Here is a 23,365-nt window from a genome sequence, read left to right as displayed (position 1 = left end):
CTTGGCCTGGGCTCATGGTCCAGACTGTCATCTTGTCATGGCTCCAACAGTAACACATATCGCAGGTCAACCCACAGCCATTAAAAATGTCTCATTGACCTTTCAGTTTTCATAAAAAATTCAAATAAAACATTCTACTAAGCATAACAAGTGACATTTCTTTATTGTTGCCTACAGTGATAAATATTTTGAGAAATCAGGAAAGTAGTGACATGCTTGATACTGTTGCCAAGATATGATAGGGACAGTGTCATAACCATATTGCCAAATAAACATTCAGTAAAAAGGTACAGATAGTTTGTCAACATCTGAATATGAAAGACACATGTTGACTTCATTTTGTAACCCCAAATACCAACGAATATTTTACTTGAAAATTAGCTTAAAACATTTATACTCTCCCCAGTGAGTTACCATGGCAACAGTGTGGACAATGAGCATCAAATGAGATGATGGCGACATATAAATGCTTAAAATACTAAACATATACAAATAGATATATTTTTCGTTTCTTAATGCTGACAAGAAAAAACCTTTTATTGTACAAACAGTTTATTTTCGTTAAAACTATCTTTTTAAAATGGCGACAACTCATGCTGCCACTTAAGCAGTTTCCCTCAAGTCCCAGAATTTAAGGATATGAAAACACAATGAGTCTCCCAAATGAACATGATTGAAAGCACATTTGATTATGTCATTATAAGGGACACCATTTCAGTTCCCAATGTTTTTTAGTTTCGGCTGAAGCATGATTTCAAGTACAAATACCACCAAGACACATTCACGAACATTTCAATGTAATTCCTACACAAAAATAATAAGTATTCTGACAGGTATAGCTGTAAAATCACGCTCCATGACATCACAGGTATCTGTCGAGTAATGCAATGCTTGATGTCGAGCTCCAAAATCAGGAGGCACGTCTCAAGCAACGTCCATCACTGTTTGCACCACAGCAGTAGGAACACACGGATAACAGAGTCTATATCATCATCGTAGGGTTCCAATTTCATAGCTTCTCCCACTTCACTTCACTCCTCTCCTCTCAGGCAGCATCAGCAGCTTCTAAACCAGACCTTTACTTAAAATACCTAGCGCATCTTGTATTTTAATGTGTCGCTCATTTCGGACAGTTCACCCTTGAAGTCTACGTCAACCACAAAGTCAAGATCTCTCTGAAACATAAAAAACACAAATTTGTTAGATGTGCAGGCTACAAATGACTACCTTTGTTGTTGTTTAACTTCCAACACAGCAATATTCAAGCTAAATGACAACAGTCTGTATATAATCAAGTCTTGACCAGGCAATCTAGTGATGACATCATGAGCATCGCTCCACACAATTGGGACACAATGACATACACAAACCAAGTCAATGAGAGTGAGTGAGTGAGTATGGTTTTACGCCGCTTTAAGCAATATTCCAGCAATATCACGGCCGGGGAGACCAGAAATGGGCTTCACACATTGTACCCATGTCGGGAATCGAACCCGGGTCTTCCGCGTGGCGTGCCAACGTTCTAACCACTAGGCTACCCGACCGCCCCCAAATTGCAAAAGAATTTTCTGACTCCTTAAACACCACAGACTCCAAAAGGGATTTGAGCCAATTCTGTGTCAAGTGAGTGAGTGAGTTGGGTTTAACGCCGCTTTGAACAGTATTCCAGTTATATCATGGGGTGTCAGTTTAATGTGGGAGGAAAGCCTGAAGTGATGCAGGTCTCAGACGTTTACCCCTATGATGAAACCCACGATCACGGGTATGGTGCTGACAAACCTAGAAACATAATCAGGACAAACCGGAATTTGAACCCACAATAAGATTTCAGGCGTGCCCAAGGGACGCAACTCTGCGTAATGACGACTGGGCCAACCAGGCACACTGGACATGCATGAGTGTTGTTTAACTGTTCAAAATTGTACTCATTCCAGCTGCACAGCAGCCTGTAAACCAGTGACTAATATCATGAGTAACGATCCATGCCATCGGGATGGGATACAAGCAACACGCAAGTCTAGACCACTATTTCACCGTCACCTCCAGTAACAAGGACGGTCGAAGGGCACAGTTCCAGATAAAACCTTGCTACTCACATTGTTGCTTTTGTTTGGTGTCATGGAAAACGTTCCGTAGATCTCCTCTCCCTTCTTTATAGTGAGGTCGTTCTCACCCAGGTAGAACACGGTCTGCTTCCAGTGGGTATACGGCGCCTCGGGTGCTGTAACAAAGCAACACTGAATAGAGTGATGGGTATTGACCTGGCTTGGGACTGCAAGTTATTACAATGCAACTTTACGTATTGCAGTATGTACCACAATATATTACATGCGTTCTTATATTTGTACTTTCATATGGTTGGTTGGTTTGTTGTTTAACGCCGCACTCAGCAATATTCCAGCTAAATGACGGCGGTCTGTAAATAATCGAGTCTGGACCAGACAATCCAGTGATTAATATCATGAGCATCAATCCACGCAATTGGTATCGATGACATGCATCAACCAAGTCAGCGAGCCTGACCACCCGATCCCGTTAGTCGCCTTTTACGACAAGCATGAATGCATGAGTATGGTTTTACGCCGCTTTTAGCAATATTCCAGCAATATAACGGCGGGGGACACCAGAAATGGGCTTCACACATTGTACCCATGTCGGGAATCGAACCCAGGTCTTCGGCGTGACGAGCGAACGCTTTAACCACAAGGCTACCCGACCGCCCCTACGACAAGCATGGGTTGCTGAAGACCTATTCTACTCCGAAATCTTCACGGGTCTACAAATTTATGCATTGCAGTATGTACCACAATATATTACATGTGTTCTTATATTTGTACTTGGATATGAATATGAGCATTTTCAGTGGATGATGGTTGCTGTTTGTGCATTACCGTATTCGACACAATAAGCGACCAGGACACTCTCAAAATTAGAAAATTGAATGCGCTTATTAGAATGCAATTTTGGTTAAAAACAGAATTGAAAGATCATAAAATTCGCAGTTTGGCAAACGCAGAAAAGTATCTGTGTCCGTATTTTACCCCTGAGAGATTTATGTGTCTCACAAATAATACCATGTGCATCCTTAGAAAATACCACAGCGAGCGCTTATGCAAGCGAGGTGCTAACTACGTTGAATACATTATTAAATTTATCTTCAAATTTCTGACCATATTTTATTTCTTTAAAGTCTGACAGACCCATACACCGAAGCAGTTGTCTTCCATTTTGTTGGATGTTGCTATGGTTACAACTCATGCATAACAAAAAGCTTATTGCGAATAGTTCTACCTTTTCCATCACAGGAATCAGTTTCTAATTTTTTTATTTCACTTCAAAAGACGAAAAATACACGATGTAAAAAACCCGCAATATACAGGTATTTTCTTTACTTTTGTGATATATGTTCATCACTATTACAAATCATGGTATACCGGTAATACCATGCACCTCAAATTGTTTATACAAGCAACTTTAGACAAGAGTCTTCAAACTGTTCCAATGGTGCTGACAAACCAACAGTACATGTAAAGATCAGTCATTATAGCAATGAGCAGCTATGTGAAATAGGGAAGAGAATTTATGGATGTCAACTTCTTTATTATGAGGAACACACCGTTTTGGATACTTACTCCTTCATCTGATGAAGGAGTAAGCATATACTCCGAAACGTTCCATTAGACCTGAACCCACCTGTGGAGAAACCTGTTCGCTTGTGGCATTTTGTGAACTCCATGTTAAAGAAAGTGACCAATGCATGACAGTAGTCATTACGCCGACATTGCAAGTGGAACGGTGAGGTGAAGGTCATGTCATCCTCTGTTACTGTGTAGATGTCAACTTCCTGAAATCATCAAGTGAGAGAGTAATTATGGTTTTACCTGATTTAGCAATATTCCAGTAATATCATGGAGGACACCAGAAATAGGCTTCACACATCGTACCCATATAAGGAATCAAAACCCAGGCCTTCAGCGCGACAAGCTAGGCTACCCAACCGCTTCTGATATCATCCAATCAGTAGTGTGATAAAACCTAAAAACCTTACATCATCACCTTACCATCAGTGGACATTTGTGAGGAGCAAGTGATTTTTTAATTTTCAAAACTTCAAAATAATATTCCCCATCTAAAATTTAGGTATGGAGCTACGATGCTTTGAAAAGACATCAGTTATATCACTCCATGTCAGCTTAATGTGCAAGAAAAGCTAAAAAGGATGTAGGACCACCGCTTTGGTGAAACCCACAAGTGTGAGTAGTGCTTACAAACTTAGAAACAGAATCAGGGGGAATCTGGGACTCAACCTCAGGGTCCCCTTGGTCATAGGTTTCTGGCATGCGAAAGGGAAGCAACTCTGGACAGTGAAATGCTTCGCCTCAGGCCACTGGGCCACATTTAAAGTGCAATGCTGACACTGCAAGGATCATTGTCAAGATGAACATCATTGGGCACCTGATCCTGGTAAGGACTAAGGGAAGTAACTGCACATTGGATTGCAGTGCCCTTTACCAATGCTAACAGATAATGCACGGTTGGACTGCAGTCAGCTACATCATATCTTAATTTTCTAACTGAAGTCACCTCTTCCTGAAACTTAAGTTTCTTGAACTATTCTGGAATTGTAGCAGAAAACTTTGAGGTTCTGCAGAAGATGCAATAATGCATGGCTTACCTTTATAAGACAAGAATTGGAGACAACTTGTTTTGGATCCACCACGTCCACCAGGGGTTCTGAGATTGCTACACTTCGTATGACACTCATGTCAAATCCATAGACATTGTCCCACCCTGAAACATCACAATCTCTACATAACACAATGGAAATACAGAACTAAGATGAAGGGGGATTAGTGGGAGACACTATGGAAGTGTTATAGTGTTTAGAACCCAATACAATCTCCTTCATGACCAATCATCGGTTGCTTTAAAAGAAAATCCCAAACAACTCAACCTCAAAGTGTATCGAAGAGACCTATAAGGATCCGGGGTAGAATAGGTCTTCGGTAACCCATACTTGCCGTAAAAGGAGACTATGCTTGTCGTAAGAAGCGACTATGAGGATCAGGTGGTCAGACTCGCTGACTTGGTTGATGCATGGCATCAATCCCAATTGTGTGGATCGATGCTCATGATAGACTCGACTATTAAGTATCATTTCAGTCAAATTTAGAGTTATAATATGGACCACCATTAGCAGATCTTACCTTAACATTAACAGAATTTTTCTGGACCAGAAATGGCTAAAATCTCAGGCTGTGTATATCTCATCAGAAGAAATGAGTTGAAATACAAGAAAGATTGTGTTATTTGACCTATTAACCATCGCCCCTGTAAACAAATAAAGCACCATAGCCTATATTAATGGGTGTCAGTTACTATCACCTTAGTGCTAAGATGGCTTCATGGAACAGGGCCCAGCTCCCTAAGGATGGCAAGTAACTACCCCCTCCCCCCGGGACCAGGCTGAACCACTCACAGTTAATCTTCTCATCCTTGTACTGACGGTCCTCGATTCCTGTGATGTATAGTGTCGCCCTGTCAGGGAAGATCAAACCCCCTGGTGCCTGGAAATGAGCAGTACAATTAATTTAACAAATCAAATTCCATGGTTCCAGTTGGAAATAATGCTTGCCATAAATGGCGACTATGCTTGTCGTAAGAGGCGACAAAAATGGAATCGAGTGGTCAGGCTCACTGACTTGGCTGATGCATGTCATCGTATCCCAATTGTGTAGACTGAAGCTCGTGATATCAATCACTGGATTGTCCGGTCCAGACTCGATTATTTACAGACCATTTCTATTTATCTCCCAGACCAGTTTCGTTCCATAATATTCCTTTTGTTTTTTGTTGTATGAGTCTTTTTTAACCTCTAGTTTGTATGTGAGAGAATGACTGGCCGCTTGACATTGAAAACTGAGAACCATGTGTCGAACCTTAAAATAATCCAGAAACTGAGCCAAGAACAATGGACATGTTGTCGTATGTATCCATGTTTCATCATGCATTAATAAACATGATGACATATCTTATATGAATCACAACTGGGGGCTCCATCCTCCGTAACAACTGTGCCCAAGAAACAGATACCAATGATCAGAGTGCACACATCATCGCAACCTACCAGCCACTTGTCTCTGGCGAAGATGACCGTCTTGAGCATGGACTCGTAGAAGAGGCAGTAGCCCATCCATTCACTGATGATGATGTCCACCTTTTCTATACCATCGGGAAGCACGACCTCCTCCACCTTGCCTCGTACAAGGGAGACAACTGAAACAGACACATAATACCATGATCTCTGAAGATACAAAGATTTCAAAGCCCTGCACTTTCCGTTGTCGTAATGCAACTGCACTCAGCATTACTCCAGCTACATGATGGCAAGGATCAAGTCTGAACCAGACAAACCTGTGATTGATATGGTAAGCAACAACAGGATTAGAACTTAACACTAGCCTGTTTGCCTTGGGCGAGTACAAATTCCTGCAGGCTAGTACAAATTCCTGCAGGCGAGTACAAATTCCTGCAGGCGAGTACAAATTCCTGCAGGCGAGTTCAAATTCCTGCAGGCGAGTTCAAATTCCTGCAGGCATGTACAAATTCCTGCAGGCGAGTACAAATTCAATCTCATTAAAAACAAAGGTCTGAGGACCTTGTGCAAACTTTGACCAACCAATGGAATGACCAATCAAAAGGCAGCTTTCTCGTGCTTTACGGCACAAAATTCAAATTGGCGACTACGCTTCGAAACATATTTTGACAAATTCTCCATTACAAATTTGAAACCTGAACAAAAAAACATTCTGGAATGGCTAATAGATGGTCTAGATTGTAAGGATTCAGTCGTTAAACCGGTAACTATCCTTCGGAAAACCCCATTTTAAAGTTCTCGAGATTGCCTGATTAGAAATCACATTCCGACTGTCACTTTCATAATCTGGTAAGCAACGCACTGATTGGTCAGATGAAAGGTCGTTCTGACGTGACCCCTAATGGGATGTCTTCAGATCTTTGTTTAGAGGTAGCGAGAATTAAGGTCTGATTTTAATGAGATTGGTACAAATTTTCCCATTGTGTTACCATTACAAGGGCGTTTTGTCTTTTTCCCGGACTGGTAAAGCTTTTGAGTTTAGTTCTAACCCTGAACAACCCACATGGTTCGGATCTGGTCACTAGTCAAGAATACCTTCAAATGTTCTTCATATTCAAATCTTATGTTTAAACATTCACTTTCTTGTAAAATTAGGGAAGGCAAATAGGAAAGGTTTAAGATTGTGTGTTCCGATATGAATAAGGCAACCGCTCAGTATACGTATGTCGAGTGGAAACTGTTCCCAGAGGTCAATAGCATGAACAACAACCCACACTGACCTCAAACCAAGTAATTTTTGGCAAGCAAATGGGTGGGGAGAGAGAAGTGGGAGAGGTGGGGGAATTTTAACCGTCTTAACTGCACACCTGAGGCCTCTGAGCATGTTTAGATAAATCCTTGATAGCAAAAAAAAATACTGAGATCCTCATTTCCAGTCTACTTTACAAGCATGGATGTTGTCAAGGGAATTCCAATTGGTAGAAAAGAAAATCTCCCCATGTTTGTTGCCGTTTAACATCGTACTCAGCAATATTCCAGCTATATGACGACGGTCTGTTAATAATCGAGTCTGGACCAGACAATCCACACATTATCATCGTAAGCATCGATCCACATAATTGGGATTCAATGACATGCATCAACCAAGTCAGCGAGTCTGACTACCTGATTCCTTTGGTCGCCTCTTACCACAAGTTTCGGCTGCTGAAGACCAATTGGTTGGAAGACCAACACTGGTCATCACGGGTCAAATCTCCCCATGGATAGATGTGTTTGTTATCTTTTCGCGAAACAACAAAACTCCACAAAGCTTTTTCACAACAAGCAAAGTATTGTAGACCACCCTTGCCTCACTCACAGGGAAGACTGAACTGTGCACATACCGTTGTCAAGGTGATTGGCTTTCACTATCTTCTCTGCATACTCAATGATGTTTGAGCACTCAATCTGGAAAAACAATAACCATGGTTACTACCATACACTTATTTCCACTCAAATGTGAGGAACAAAACAGGCATAACTTTACACAAAAATATTTTAAACACAACAGACAAGAATGCTGCATGCCCGTGATTGATAATTCCACACAGATGGGTGTTCGAGGGTCGTAACCAGTCCAAATACATGGTACATACTGAACAAAAACGTTAGGGATCATGAATATTTTGGGGATATTGTCTTGTAGTGAACATCGAGCAACAATTTTATAAATAAATATCGCAAAAAATATTCATCATCCCTAACCTTTCTTGTTTAGTGCAGAAAGCAGAAAGCAGTCAAACATGTTTCCATTTATTGTCATCTATGAAAACAGCTGGGATTGTACTCCAGATTACCATCATACAATAGTGACCACTTACGCCGATGACCTTGGCAGCACCAGCCTTGGCTGCGAACATACAGAGGATCCCTGTTCCACATCCAACATCCAGGACTGTCTTTCCCTTGAATAGGTGCTTGTTGTAATACATGGAGTTTCTGTACGTCAAGGTTCGCACTTCATCTTTCAACATTTCCTGAAACAAGAGAATATTTATATCACTTGTCTAAAATATGACAATTTTTAAAACAATGCCATAAAACAGATAGGTTATGTCTTAGTTTAAAGTAGAGTGTCAAGATGAACAAAAGAAGTGTAATTTAAAAATAACCACTTGCAGTTTTTTTAATAAATGCCTGAAGTAACAGATTTACATGGACCCAGAGACACCTGCATTAAATGAAAAACTCAAATGTATAAAAACAGCATGCGTAATTACCCATTGAAGCTTTTTCAGCATGCGTACAAATGAGCTAATTTCCGAAACACAATTACGAGCTAATTTACTTTCCAAGTCAGGCCTATATAACATTGGAAAACAGTTGTATACATCTAAAACATTATTTAATTTGTTTTAAATCTTAAAATGTTCACTAATGTGGGGAAAACCCAATAGAGTGACGAATAGATGAGTGAAAAAATATTGGTTACCCAATGAAAAGTGTAATAACCCAATTAAAATAGAAACCCCAGAGTTAAAACTATATTACTCAAAAAGTTATCTGGAGCTCTGTGTTTTTTTTATACTCTTACCTCATGGATGCCGAAATGTGCGTAGGAGTCAAAGTAGTAATCTTTGGAGGTCATGTCCTCCGCTGGGAGGGCGGGGCCCGCGGGGTCGGCTGGGCCATTGGTGGTGCCGCTGCTGCTGCTGGGTGTAGCCTGGAATCATTCATGTTAAAATCCTGTTGTGTGGATTTATCCAGGGTTCAAAGCTAAGTGTCTCCGACAGGCAAATTTTGTGGGAAAATGTTATCTTGTTCAAAATTGGAATTTTTTAATGTTCCCATTTTCTAAAAATTAGAGGTATTCTAGGATTCTACTTAAATACTGCATTCAATGCAAAAATATGAAACCAATGATTAAAATCTCTTCTTATATATGTTGACCCTGTTATCAGTGAAACCAGATTATCTTAGTCTGTTTCCCAGAGCCTAGAGAATAAACTAGAAAGGAATCCAACTAAAGTCTAGAATGATCACCTCAGCTCTGGGGTTAGAATTTATTTCATATCTTGTAGATACATATTTTTAAGCAATAACTATTTCTGGGACTAAATGTTAGTCCGAGGTTATCTCTACAAAACTATACATACTACTCAAGAGAAGTTTAAAAAACTTGATTTCTTTGTATTATAATAGCTAATCTGTCATGCCGTGGTCTCGTAGGTCAGCCAATTTGAAGCACTGGGCATGCTTACTCAGAAAAATAACCACCATGTATGGGCGACGAGGGTTAGAAAATATTTATTATTTTAACTACACAGATCTGCACAGATACACTAGCTACTCAATGTTAAAAGTGGTAGCAGTACAAGCACTGAATTGTACAGGACAGCTGACTTCAAATGCTGCCAGCCCAAGCCAGAATAAATATGCAGTCTCTGGAGAGGCAATCACTTAGATTAGACCCACATGATCTGTGCATGGTTCTTGGATTCTTGGTGCTACTATAGTCCATTTCTAATGTAGCCAAATAAGTATTACATGTGCTTTTGCAACAGAATTATTATCCATTTTGTCTTTGCTTGAATTGTTGAAATTTTGGACATGGTGAAGTTATCAAGTGCTAAAGCACCAGCATGGTAACCATTCACTATCATGATGTTGCAGCTCCAAACATTAAGTTTTCATCATGCAGCACCCCTGCTGGTCTGATTTAAACACCCCTCACCCACCCTGAAGTGAAGCAATCAAAATTTGAAACAGCCTTTGGAAGATCCAGGATCTATCTCTGGTATAATAGCTAGGTAGATTCTATATGGACAGATCATGCGATTTGCTGATCAAGTCCGAACAAATCTAAAATGTTATTATCACTTTCCCTCAAAATGGATTTTATAATACTACCAAGAACTTCAACAGTCCAAATACGACAAATTGAAAGACCCGGGCTCTACCTAACGCCATGCTTGATCAGTGGCTTCGCCATGTGTTAACCCTTTGTGTTCTGTTTAGTACAATGTTTTAATTTCTTAAACTATTAACATAATCTTCCACTTTCCAATTAGTTATCAAACCTAATAATTGCCTACATAGTGAATGACAAATGCACATTTGAACACACGATCGTGTCCAAAATAAAACTTTCAAAAGATCCTATCGTACCTACCGGTTAAATGGTCAATAGCTGCATCCGATGAAGTCTGGGGCCATTTTGATAGATAAACATTGTTACCGATATTGTTAATTGATGTATTAGTGCCGAAACGTTTGCTATATTTGAACAGTTTTGAAACATTATCTCAAAATACAAACGCAGTCCTAACAAGCAGCATTTAAAAAGCTGCCAACCAAATTCACGTGTTCAGCACGCAGATCCCATGTCATTATTGATCATAAAGAAATTTCATTTAAAATGACACTATCATCCCTTATAATCTGTTCCGTCCATAAACAAAGTTGTTTTCTATGTTAGTCTAACTCTTAATCGTTGTTATTTTGAACAATTTAACAAGAAAACACGAATGTAAGCTTACCTCCATTTGTTCGTCAGCCATTTTCGTCTTTCTCAAATTCTGAACTGCGCGCACATGGTTGTGAAGTACGTCATCATTTCTTGCCTACACACCAACCAATGACGAGGGTCACACATTACCTATTCGCCGTCGCACACAAGCAGCTGTCTGAAATAGTAAGTTATTTTCAGATGTAAATTACATCACACTGAATTTGCCAATATAGTGTATTGGCTGATAAAGGTGATTTCTGATTATTACATAATGCCTGTATCAACTCTGTTTGAATTGCTATGACATGTCAATGGAAGTGACAGCTGATTTAATGCACTGGTTAAACCTCAAATGTGCAGCGCACTTGACATTGTCATGGGCTGTGCGAACAGTAGTGAATGAACTTGAAATTTGACTCTTTGACTGTCCCGTCGGTCGGCAATGGGACGATTGTCCCTGAAACTATATAATCAGCCGTTTTGGGGATTTTGCGCAGTGCATAATAATTAACATGATAAAATATATTTTACATAAATCTATAAACTGCGTGCAATATATGTATCATGTAAAATAACGTTTTGTTTTAGGATAAAGTGTTCGTCCTGTCACAAATGTTGAGTTACAATATTATCCAGTGCATTTATTGTTTGGAGAACATGTGTTGGACTGTGATACAGGTAAAATGTAATCACGATTTAGTCTCTTTATGAGTTATAACTAATTAAAATCATAAATTGATGCTCCTGGACAAGAGAAGGCCTATATAAATTCTGAATTTGTAGACAACTGATAAGTATTTGTTAATATGATTATAAATCGTTTATGAGTAACACACCTATATGTCTATATCATGTTTGAGCAAGTGAAAGTACTACTGTTATTAATGCTTTAATAAACTTGTACTATTTAAGAAAGTAGTAAGTAAAACAAGTACATTTTCAATCCAGCACAGTATTTTAATTATTCCTTTTTGTGCTTAAGAATTATAAAGTTTAAGTCATTTTGTAAGACTAAAAAATAAAGCGATCTGGCTAATAAAGAATTAGAAAACAACATGCAAAATATGCTTTAAATATACTGAAATACGCAGACAAATCAAATCCTAGCTTGTCAAATACGCAACAACAAAAATAAATATGCTATTGAAATAAAATGTATGCTTATTTACAACTATAAGATAAAAAGATTGCATAAATAGATAAAATAACTGCATAAACCAAATGCAAAATTCACAAAATGACAGTTCCATTCGGAAACTTTTGTATGACAAACTCAAATAACGAGATTCAAATTGAAAGCACATCATGTCTAGTCAATGTATCTTAAACAGTTGCTGATTGGTGATAAAAAAATAGCGCCTTTCTTACAATGCTAGGTTTTGCAAACAAAAATGGCTTCTCTGAGAGGGAGCCGCAAGCAGATGCAGACGAGTATACTACTACTCATTTAGTTTTAAATGATTTACAGTGATAGTTATGTAACAGGTTTGTGAGGTTTTGCAAACAAAAATGGCTTCTCGGAGAGGGAGCCGCAAGCAGATGCAGACTATTACTCATTTAGTTTTAAATGATTTACAGTGATAGTTATGAATCAGGTTTTCGAGTTAAAATACCCAAATGTCAAGAAACAGCTGGGTAGGTAAAAAAAATTGACTACTCCCGAAAAATTGTGGATACCCAATCAAAATAAAACCCCTGGGTAAAATACCCAAATTACCAAAGGCTTATCTAGTGTTCTCTTTTCTTTTATGATTTTATTTCCATTATATTTGTTAATAAGTAAAATTATATGTATGCAAGTGTGTAATAGTTAAAATAATGAATGACTTAAGTCATAAATCTTAGGAAGAAATCAAACTTTCATAGCTGAAAAGTATAGTACCATTTGGTTTGTTTTTTTTCTTCACAACTTACTTTCATTTTGTTTACCGTTGCACCTGATTATAGACCTCATAGCGACCCAAGTGTTGCTATCAAATGCCACATGTTCAAATTATTGATGTTTTTGTTGAAAGCATTGATAATTTTGCTTTCAACTCAACATAAATGTACAATCCATATTTTCAGCACATTGAACATATTGATTTATGCTGTGAATATCTAATTGAAGATAAAAGACTGTATGATAATAGCAGTTATTCAACGCTTTGCCTGCCAAATGTAACGCTTTATTGTGTGTGACATTGTTGCTTATTACAAAGCCTATAAAGGATTCTGCAGAGTTCAAATTCATTTATAGATTTTTCCAAATTCTGAAGCTCAACCTATGAAATACTGCATGCCACGATTTTCAGTTCAAAATTTAATAAGCAGGATATTTTTGTGAAAATAAATGTTTTTCAGTGTTTTTTAAAGAATATTTATATACTTGAAGTATTAAGCAATCTTTAACTCTGAATAAGTCAAGTACATGTATGTCATTACTATTACCAGTACTTTCATCAATCCCGTGAAGATCAGGATCAGTCTTTAGCATCCCATGCTTGTACTTAGAGGGAAGTACAGAATCAAGTGGTCAGAATCACTGACTTGGTCGATCCCTGTCATTGAATCCCAATAGCGTAGATTTATGCTCATAATGTGAATCACTGGATTGTCTAGTCCGGACTTGAATATTTGCCTACCATCATCATACAGCAGGCATATTGCTGAGTAACATTAAACAACAAACAAACAGACATTATTTTCATGAAACAAATTATTTATTTACTGAATACCCCTTGTAAGTTAGACAAAAATTAATCATTGTCTACAAAGTATTATTTTTCTTACTTGGTGAAAACGTTTGTTTTCTCATTAAAAAATCTGTAATATCTGTCAACACTTAACCAAATTTATGTATTAGTTTGAAAATGATGCCAATTTTGAGTTAAATGACTGACAGAGCTCCAGATAAGCTGCGTATCTGCGTAAAATACGCATCAGAAATGCAGAAATACACAGTAAAATATAATCCAAGCGTATCAAATACGCAACGAACATTACAGATACGCTACAAAAATAAAACTTGTGCGTATCATCAAAATATTGTGAAGTAACTCTGCGTATTCGATTAGCAAATCAGCAACTCCACGATGACAGTTACATCATGATCATTTGCCATCACACTTTCTTGTGGAAGTATCGTGGTATTTTTGAGTCCTATAAAGCTCTCGAACCCACACGACACCAGTTTGCAGGGACTAGATGAATAGTGTTTTTAAATATTAAACTTAAATACCCACATGTGTAAAAACTAGTGGGTAACAGACATTTGAATACGCAGATAGAATTACTGATACCCAATGATTTTAAAATGCATGGATAAAATACCCACAACACCAAAAGCTTATCTGGAGCTCTGGACTGACATGTTCATTGCACAGCCTGGGATTAAAGTGTGAGCCGACACTAGTATGGTCAGTAGTTGGTGCTCGCACTGTCGACCACTGCTTGTCCACCCCAGGGTGACATCAGGGCCTGGAAATATATCCCACAGAGTCAAGACTGTTTTCTAGCATTCATGACCCCCTCCAAGAGAGCATCTGCCCAGAGGGCAGCCCTCTAAGTAGCGATCATTATGGTGGCCAAATACGACTTGAACCTATGGCTGGCAACCTAAATTGGCTCCCTAAAAAAAACAACTTAGAGGACGGAAGGTTGGTGGTTCGATCCTCGGCCATGTCATACCAAAAGACATTGAAAGATGATACTAGTTGTTACCCTGCCTGGCGCTCAGCTTCAAAATCAAAGGGATAAAACAAGGACTAGTTGGCATGGAGCCTGAGTGGGGTATCCATGCTAACTGCAGTGAGCTAGCGCGTGACCCAGTCACTATATAAGTGCAGTAATCTTGAACGCAACGTTTAACCAAATGTCCCCTCACCGCTAGCATTAACCTTTCCAGTATGCCAGTCTTTGTATGCAAATTGCCACACACAATAATAAATCGGCCATGGCGGTACAGTCTTTTTGCTCCTTTTCTAATCACAACAAAACAGACAGCACAACAAAACGTGAGTGGATTCTTTTCCTATATGTGACCAAAGTAAACGAAAGGTCAAATTCAGGCAACGAATATTCATCACTTTTGTGAACATGGTGTGGTAGCATATTCAAGGAAGACAAAAGGATCGAGGCGAGTGATGTGTGTATTTCAAATGGATACAGTGAATTTACTGGTGTAATTTTACTTACCAGTTCTCATGTGGCTGATGAATGAACGCTGTGTAATTTCCGTAACAGTGTATAGTTACCGGATCAGAAGAGTTGCCCTATTGTCTAATTGTCTGGGTAATGGTAGACTTGCAAAAGTCTCTGAGGCAAAAAATATTAGTTTAAATCATAATTTTGCAGATTATATAAATAATAAGAATAAGTTGTCTGTATAAGAGACTGGAGTCCTTATAAGGTCTGCTTATCTAGACTTGCCTATTTAAGGATAAATTTCTATACACCCATGGACTTATCATTCAGTACAGCCTTGGAGTAAGGCTAGGGTAATGGGTACACAGGGATTGTCTAGACAGGATCAGAGGCCGATATTCGGCAACAAGTCTGCAGCAAATATTAGTTAAAATTCCCAAATTGGAATTAATCATTTGTTGGTGCTAATACAGTTTGACTGATGTTGTTGTTTTATAGAATTGATTGTATGTCACTGATAACAGAACCAATGAAGAGGCTTTAATGCTTGGAATTACATCATTGCATTGACCCGTGAAGATCCGGGTTAGAATAGGTCTTCAACAACCCATGATTGCTATAAAAGGTCACTTTGCTTGTCATAAGAGGCAACTAACGGGATTGGGTGGTCAGGCTTGCTGACTGGGTTGATGCATGTCATCATATCCCATTTGAGTTGATCGATGCTCATGATGTCAATCACTGGATTGTCTGGTCCAGACTCGATTATTTACAGACTGCTGTCATATGGCTGGAATATTGCTGAGTGAGGCGCTAAACAACAAACAAACATCATTGCATTGAATGGAATATGAAAGCACATTGTAAAAATACTTTTGAAAGAAAACAAATAAAATTCCAATTTGCCTTCCAAGGGCACTTAGTTTAGACTCCTGGATAAATGCCTAATATAGTGTTACAGGCCCTAATCCCATAACTGACATGTTTATCAAATACTGGACAGATACATCTTCCCTGAAGTGGGGTAGTGAGTGTTGTTTTGCTACAAGCATGGCACACAGGGGAATCAGTAAGTGAGGCTGTGTGTGTGTGTGTGTGTGTGTGTGTGTGTTTGTCTCTGTGTATGTGTGTTATATGTGTGTTTGTCTGTGTCTGTGTGTTGTGTCTGTGAGATGTGTGTGTGTGTATGTGTGAGTGAGTGTGTGTGTGTGTGTGTGTTTGTCTCTGTGTATGTGTGTTATATGTGTGTTTGTCTGTGTCTGTGTGTTGTCTGTGAGATGTGTGTGTATGTATGTGTGAGTGTGTCTGTGTGCGTGCGTCTGTGTGTGTGTGACTGTGTGTGTCTGTGCCTGTCTATGTGTGTCTGTCTCTCTGTGTGTCTCTTTCTCACTGTGTCTCCATGTGTCTCTGTGTCTGTGTCTGTATCTGTTTTCAATACATACATAATATATTACTTAATATAGACGTGACATTAATCTTGCTGGAAACGGTGTGGAAGTGTAATTGAGTACTTACTGACAGACACTGTCTGCTGGGGCTGAGCAGGAGAACTGTAAAGTCAGTTGTATCTAATCTACTACATTTGATGAGATCCAGAGCAGTGTGAAATTACTTCCTGCCCTAACGACGACCCGATAAGTCTCACAGCACATCTGCCTCATCATATGCTTCAGTTTGCTCAAATAGTTTATAACGTTGTCATTAACTTCTTTCAGTTTAGTTAGAAAGGATGACTTAAAGAATTCCTCAACTGACCAACATTTATATTTCCTGAAACAGTAGTTATGGACTGACATCTAGTCCCAGAAATAAAGTTATCTCATCTAAACATATATATCTACAAAATATAAAATAAAATCCAAATGGAGTCTAGAACAATCCTTAATTTCAGGAACTGAGGCAATCTAGACTTGCCAATCACTCTAGATTTGAGTTAGACTCCTTTGGTAATTTTTTCTCTAGGATCTGGGAGATAGTGGTTAGAGTGTCTGCCTGGAGAGCAGAAGGCAGATGGTTCAATTCCCAGTTGTGTCTTACCAAAAAAAGGTTAAAAGGTTACTTTTTGTTTTCCTGCCTGGCACCTGGCATTGAGAGGATGAAACACGGACATGTGTTATTGCTGGTTTTATAGTGATATCCCTTTGAGATACCCTGCTGCAGTTTATCAAGGATACCGACTCCCGACACATTATAGTGACTCCGAGCAGACCAGTCCTTGTTTTACATATGCCCGTAATGCAGGCTGCGTGGGTCATTGTTCGGATTAATAGTCACTGGATTTTCTGGTCCGGTTTATTTGCAGGCTGCTGTCATAGCTGCAGAATTGAGACATTAAACAAACAAATATTTTTTTTCAGATGTGTAATCATGTTTGTGAAATAGATAAAACATTTAATTGTTGTGTCATAATGCTGAAAAAGTATTAAGGTAATAAACAACATATTTGTCCTGACATCCACGCTTATTTTTCCAGTCCAGCACGACCCCCATGACTTAGTGTACATAGGATGTGTTTGAGTCCCCTGACCTCAACACCAGCTGTGTCCGCCCATCCCATCAACAGCCAACCAACAGCAAAGTAGGACCAGCACTTCAATCAAGCCCACAGCCCACAGCCACTGACCCAAACAAAAACAAGAGATTGAAAACTTCCCACACAAAATAATCAGATTGGCCTCACAGCTCGCTGGGCAGAGCTTGATAGTGTGGACTCATTGCTTAGTGTGTGCTGGCTGCTGGAGAGGGTGCACCTGATCTAGGAGTATATGTATTAGCAGGAACCGACCAAAATTCCCTGATACCAGGAAAAATAACACGTCTTAAATCAGCAAACTTCCTGTGGGACCATCCTAGGCTGGTTTTTGCTACAGACCAGCTGTCTGGGTTCTTGCAGTGATTCTGTGTCAACGGAAGAAAACCTTGGATAAAAAGTAGCAGTTGTCAGCATCTTCTCTGTGAAGTTAAGTGTGTTTGTGAAATTTGGAAGTTTTTCCGCGTTTTTGAAAGCAGGAAAGATCTCCTCTGGGTTATTCTAAGGAATTTCTGTCAATGTCTGTTTGACTTGGAACTTAAATCTCCTGGATTCAATTTCACAGCAAGTTTTAAGCTGACAAGATGGCACCTCGAAACAGACGAGCGGACAACGGTTGTTGCAGTCTGCTGTTTCTACGATATGTCTTGTTTGTCTTCAACGTCCTTTTCTGGGTAAGTGCTCTCTATAATGTTAATCAGTTCTTGTATGTGAATACTATTATATGATGTGACATGTCATGAGGTATCTTGTCTAATAGGACTTTTGTCAACTATGTATATATCAAGACTAAAGCCCCCACTACACTATCAAAAACTTTGATATTTTGACCAGGTTTTTGATAGTGTTACATGCCGTCAAAAACTTTGTCAAAGTTTTTCATTGGCTTTGATGGAATAGAAACCGATCCTATTTCTCATCGAACTTTGATGGACCTTGATGTAATTTAACCAATCAGAATGCAAGAAACATCTAGTAGTTGAAACCGTCAATCTTGGTTTGGTTTGGTTTGTTTTTTGTTTTACGCCGCACTCAGCAATATTCCAGCTATATGACGGCGGTCTGTAAATAATCAAGTCTGGACCAGACAATCCAGTGATTAATATCATGAACATCGATCCACGCATTTGGGATCGATGACATAGCAAAGTCGCCTTTTACGGCAATCTGTCAGTCTTGTGTCCTGCCTTTGAATGTAAGCCTTCACATTTTCAAAAAAGAATCCTGAACGTTTCCTTGTTAATTCTTAGACAGCTGACATAGGCGTGGAATCTTCTCTATCCAACTCTTGGAGGAGAGTAGTGTAGGCACTAAGCTGGTCCCTCCTCTGCAGCCCATATACTCCTTTGCCACTGCCTTCGTAACATGACAATTCACAAAATACACATAAAAACAAACATTCTTCCTCAGCAGCATCCATCTTGGTGAGATAATTCCCGCCAAAACTTTGATGAGTGTAAACAGCCCAACTTTGACCAAAGTATCTTGCTCAAAGTTTTCATTGACCAAGTTTTTTATTAAAAAAATTGATAGTGTAAGGGGCAACTGTGTATATAGACAATGTACTCAGTGTTATATTACATGGTGTAACATTCCCATTATCAGATACTATCATCACGATCAGTAAATATGTGTCTATAAACATCACGAAACTGTTTGTTTAGGCTGTACATTGTGTAAGAATGTAGTATTAAATTCAGTACTCCAAACTGTATCATCAAACTCCATAGCTTACGATATTCGATGTATTAACCACCCAGTTCATTGAACACTATGGGGTTTCCGAAATGGAGTTACCCAATTATTGATGTAAAAACCCATGACTGAGGATCCATTGATCCAGATGTTTGGCCTATCTGTTTTTGTGACATTGAGCCCTCATGGCGTCGGCCATTGCTCGCTCTATCAACTGGTTTTCCTGGCTTGATCACAGCATTCACTCACACAAGCCTTGAGTGAGTGAGTGAATATGGTTTTACATCGCTTTTAGCAATATCCCAGCAATATCACGGCGGGGGACACCAGAAGTTGGCTTCACACATTGTACCCATGTTGGGAATAGAACCTGGGTCTTTGGCGTGACGAGCGAACGCTTTAACCACTAGGCTACCCGACCGCCCCCATAAGCATTGAAATTGAAGTATAATATTTTATACATGTTTAATAAGCAACCTAAATATTTTATATGCCCGCTGTTCTAAATATGTCAAATATGGTACTGTGTTTGACATATTTGAAGCTTGGTAAGCAAGATGTTATCACAGCAAGGGGTTCATTTCAAGTTCACACCATTGACAATGAATAATGCAATACAAATTAGATTATGCTGGTAAGGGTTTAGATGATTTTTTTAGATCATTGCGCTGTTCTCCTACTGCAAGAAGTTTTAATAAAATATTAAACACATGATTAACACATGATTATAAAACATAAATAAAAAACTTATCATTATCATGATTATCATAATTATTGATGCTGTATTTCCATGCTTAATGGGTAAACACAATGCACAGTAAGCATGGTAAGGAAACTTGATAATCCCCTGGGTTTTACTGCGCACAGAATATTGCATCCTACACGCATCCAAATTGAGAATGGATGCAAATAATTTACATTCTGATTCCTGTAGGGTACATAAAATTACGGACATTTGAATTGTAAAAATTGTAGATTGCCTGTTACTTCTTACATATACTGCTATTCTGGTAAAAAATACCCTCAAAGTTCAGTGTGTCAGTGATTGATTTTCTTCGTTTCAATCCAACACTGAATAATCCCTTTGTACAATAGGCTTCCGACTTCTGACTAACCTTAGCATTAGCCAACGATATGACATCTGTAGAATTGTTGGAAGTGTGCCAACATCTGTCCGGCCTGGGACCCCCAGGTTCATGTCTTGGACCCCCAAATGTATTACTGAGAGACCCCAGGACTTGAATAGAAAGATCCAGGTAAAGCCCTGGACCGTCGGCAAAATGTTTGAAGAGACCAAAGACACATGATGGCGGTGGGGTAGCCTAGTGGTTAAAGCGTTTGCTTGTCACGCCAAAGACCCTGGTTCGATTCCTCACATGGGTACAATGTGTGAAGTCCATTTCTGGTGTCTCCTGCAGTGATATTGCTGGAATATTGCTAAAAGCAGCCTAAAACCTCACTCACTCACTCACTCACTCACTCACTCACTCACTCACTCACTCACTCACTCACTCACTCACTCACTCACTCACTCACTCACTCACTCAAAAACACATGGCTGGAGAATACTGTCACAGATTCATACCTTGGATGCAGATCTTACTGGAAGTACTCCACTATTGGTGGGAACACATTTCTCATGTAACCACTGCCTTAATTGTCAGGGTGACCTCTGGTCTGTTTTTCAGTCCCTAAACCATGTTATTGTCCGTTCAATATTGTCCCTCCCACCCAGCCCTTATGATGTAGCTCTAAATGAAGCAAGTCTAGATTTCTCCTGTCCTGAAGTCATCTGACATGGGCTCCTTTTCAATTGAAATGGTGTTGTCTGTTTCTATCAAATATATATATTTTCAGAGACTAAGCGTTAGTCTAGGAACCTTCTGTTCATGTTGATTTCTGAGAGATGATTTTTCATTACTCTGTGTTGTAATTCAATTAGAGCATTTTGAGACCTGAGAATTATGTATATTCATGGTTATTGTATTTAATTCAATGAAAAAACAAAACAAAGTCATTTAATTTGTACTTCAATGATCAAGTATGTGAAAAACCGGGTTTATTGTTGGAATTAAAAATCCACGTTTTCAAGACACCACCCTGACTGATTACATTGATTAAATAGTTTCCCACATATTGAAGAAACATGATTGATGCAAAAACAGTTTTATATATATAATCAAATTTAATTTATTGACATAAACATGTCAGCATAAATCATATATAAACAAAGGGTAAAATATATAAATTGTTTCCTTTTTGACATAGAAATTAAGAAAATATGTTTTTGTTTGTTCAGCATTCTGTTTTTTGCTCACCATATTTAAAATTATTCAAGAGCAACAAAACTCTTCTCTAATAACAGTGATAAAAGTTCCATGCTCAAATATTGTAAATCCAGACCGTGAATTCCTGGTTAATGAATTTCCTCCTAAAGGAAATATATATTACATGCTAATGAAATGGAAGGACAGACTTCCTCTATCCTGCCATCTGGTGGGTAGGTTAAGTACCTGATGCTGTAAGGACAGGTGCCCCCAGGGGAGGAGACAGTCAGCAGGGAGTGCCCTGAGACTCAGGGGAACAAGAGACTGGGTGTCCGTGAAGTGCCTGGTGTGTTACAATTTGTAATCAGTAATTATAGATGATTTGTCTGTGAGGCATAATTTGGCTCACTGTTTGTTTCACTTCCCTTTCAACCAGCAGCAAATTCATGTAGCATAAATCCTTGCCTCTGATACCCAACACAATTTATCTAAATCTCCCAAGCAAGTTTACAAACTTGGGCAAGTTTTCAATGCTTGGGCAAGTTTACATATTTGGGCAAGTTTTCAATACTTGGGCAAGTTTTCAATACTTGGGCAAGTTTACATACTTGGACAAGTTTACATATTTGGGCAAGTTTTCAATACTTGGGCATGTTTACAATACTTGGGAAAGTTTATAATACTTGGGCAAGTTTTCAATACTTGGGCAAGTTTTCAATACTTGGGCAAGTTGTCAATACTTTGGGCAAGTTTACATATTTGGGCAAGTTTACATACTTGAGCAAGTTTTCAATACATGAACAAGTTTTCAATTCATGGGCAAGTTTTCAATACTTGGACAAGTTTACAACACTTGGGCAAGTGTTCAATTCTTGGGCAAGTTTACATACTTTGGCAAGTTTTCAATACTTTGGCAAGTTTTCAATACTTGGGCAAGTTTACAATACTTGGGCAAGTTTGCAATACTGTGGGCAAGTTTACATATTTGGGCAAGTTTACATATATTAGGCAAGTTTACATACTTGAGCAAGTTTTCAATAAGGTTTCGTAATTTTTAGGAAAATGAAGGGATTGTCTTGGCTCCGCTCTATTATTTATTAAAAGACATTTTGTTCCCCCAAAATATGTCTTAAAATGTTTTCATTTCAGGGACCGAATGTAAATCCTTGAGATAAAACTGATGGAGTGTGATGGAGACTTAATCATGTTAAAAGGTGTTAAAAAGTACTGAGTTAGTGTGTGGAAATGAATAAATAAATTAATGAATAAATTGGTTAAGGGATGATTCACCAAGAATGTGTTTGAGAAGACATTAAACTTGTTCTGTGACTTTGAAAGTGTACTGTATTTGATTCTTTAGATGTGTATTTAATTTTTTCAGTTAAACATTGACAAAAATAAAATATGAATTGTCCATTTTGAAATATGTATTGATATCAAAGCTTTTAATCATGACCAGATTGTCAGTTGATCGTCACATTGGGATGTTTTAGAAGACAAGATGCCGTCTGTATCGATGACACTGAATTGTTCTGGCTATGTTAGTGTGTGTAGTCAATGGATTCGTGTCATGAACCTTTTGAATCATGACCAGATTATCACTCTTGTTTAGACCAGAAAACTAGTGTCCGTGTAACAGTAACACTAATTTATTCTGGATA

The 23,365-nt window shown here is 38.6% G+C and overlaps 2 protein-coding genes across 3 annotated transcripts in view; one reads left to right on the top strand and one right to left on the bottom strand.

The window, feature by feature from the left end:
- Positions 1-138: 138 nt before the first annotated feature.
- Positions 139-11,270, bottom strand: LOC124146875 (protein arginine N-methyltransferase 1-B-like). Its single transcript, XM_046517395.2, has 10 exons — positions 11,116-11,270; positions 9,171-9,299; positions 8,458-8,613; positions 7,981-8,044; positions 6,128-6,276; positions 5,480-5,567; positions 4,676-4,791; positions 3,694-3,844; positions 2,097-2,221; positions 139-1,175 (listed from the first exon to the last, which is right to left on the bottom strand). The coding sequence occupies exons 1-10, from the start codon at positions 11,134-11,136 to the stop codon at positions 1,092-1,094; spliced, it is 1,083 nt and encodes a 360-aa protein (XP_046373351.1). The 5' UTR covers positions 11,137-11,270; the 3' UTR covers positions 139-1,091.
- The window catches only part of LOC124146876 (CD151 antigen-like), a 37,547-nt gene continuing 25,386 nt past the window's right edge, over positions 11,205-23,365 (top strand). For both annotated transcript variants that reach the window (XR_007218719.1, XM_048385817.1), the window contains exons 1-2: positions 11,205-11,270; positions 17,686-18,416. Coding sequence is in view for 1 of the 2 variants with exons in the window: in XM_048385817.1 (XP_048241774.1) it covers positions 18,327-18,416 (90 nt within the window). In the remaining variant the exon portion in view is untranslated. The remainder of the gene's footprint in view (positions 11,271-17,685; positions 18,417-23,365) is intronic.

The sequence above is a fragment of the Haliotis rufescens genome, unplaced genomic scaffold (genome assembly GCF_023055435.1).
Source record: "Haliotis rufescens isolate VD_foot unplaced genomic scaffold, xgHalRufe1.0.p SCAF_6, whole genome shotgun sequence".
In the NCBI taxonomy this organism is placed as follows: domain Eukaryota; kingdom Metazoa; phylum Mollusca; class Gastropoda; order Lepetellida; family Haliotidae; genus Haliotis; species Haliotis rufescens.
This window is presented reverse-complemented; position numbering and strand designations above follow the sequence as displayed.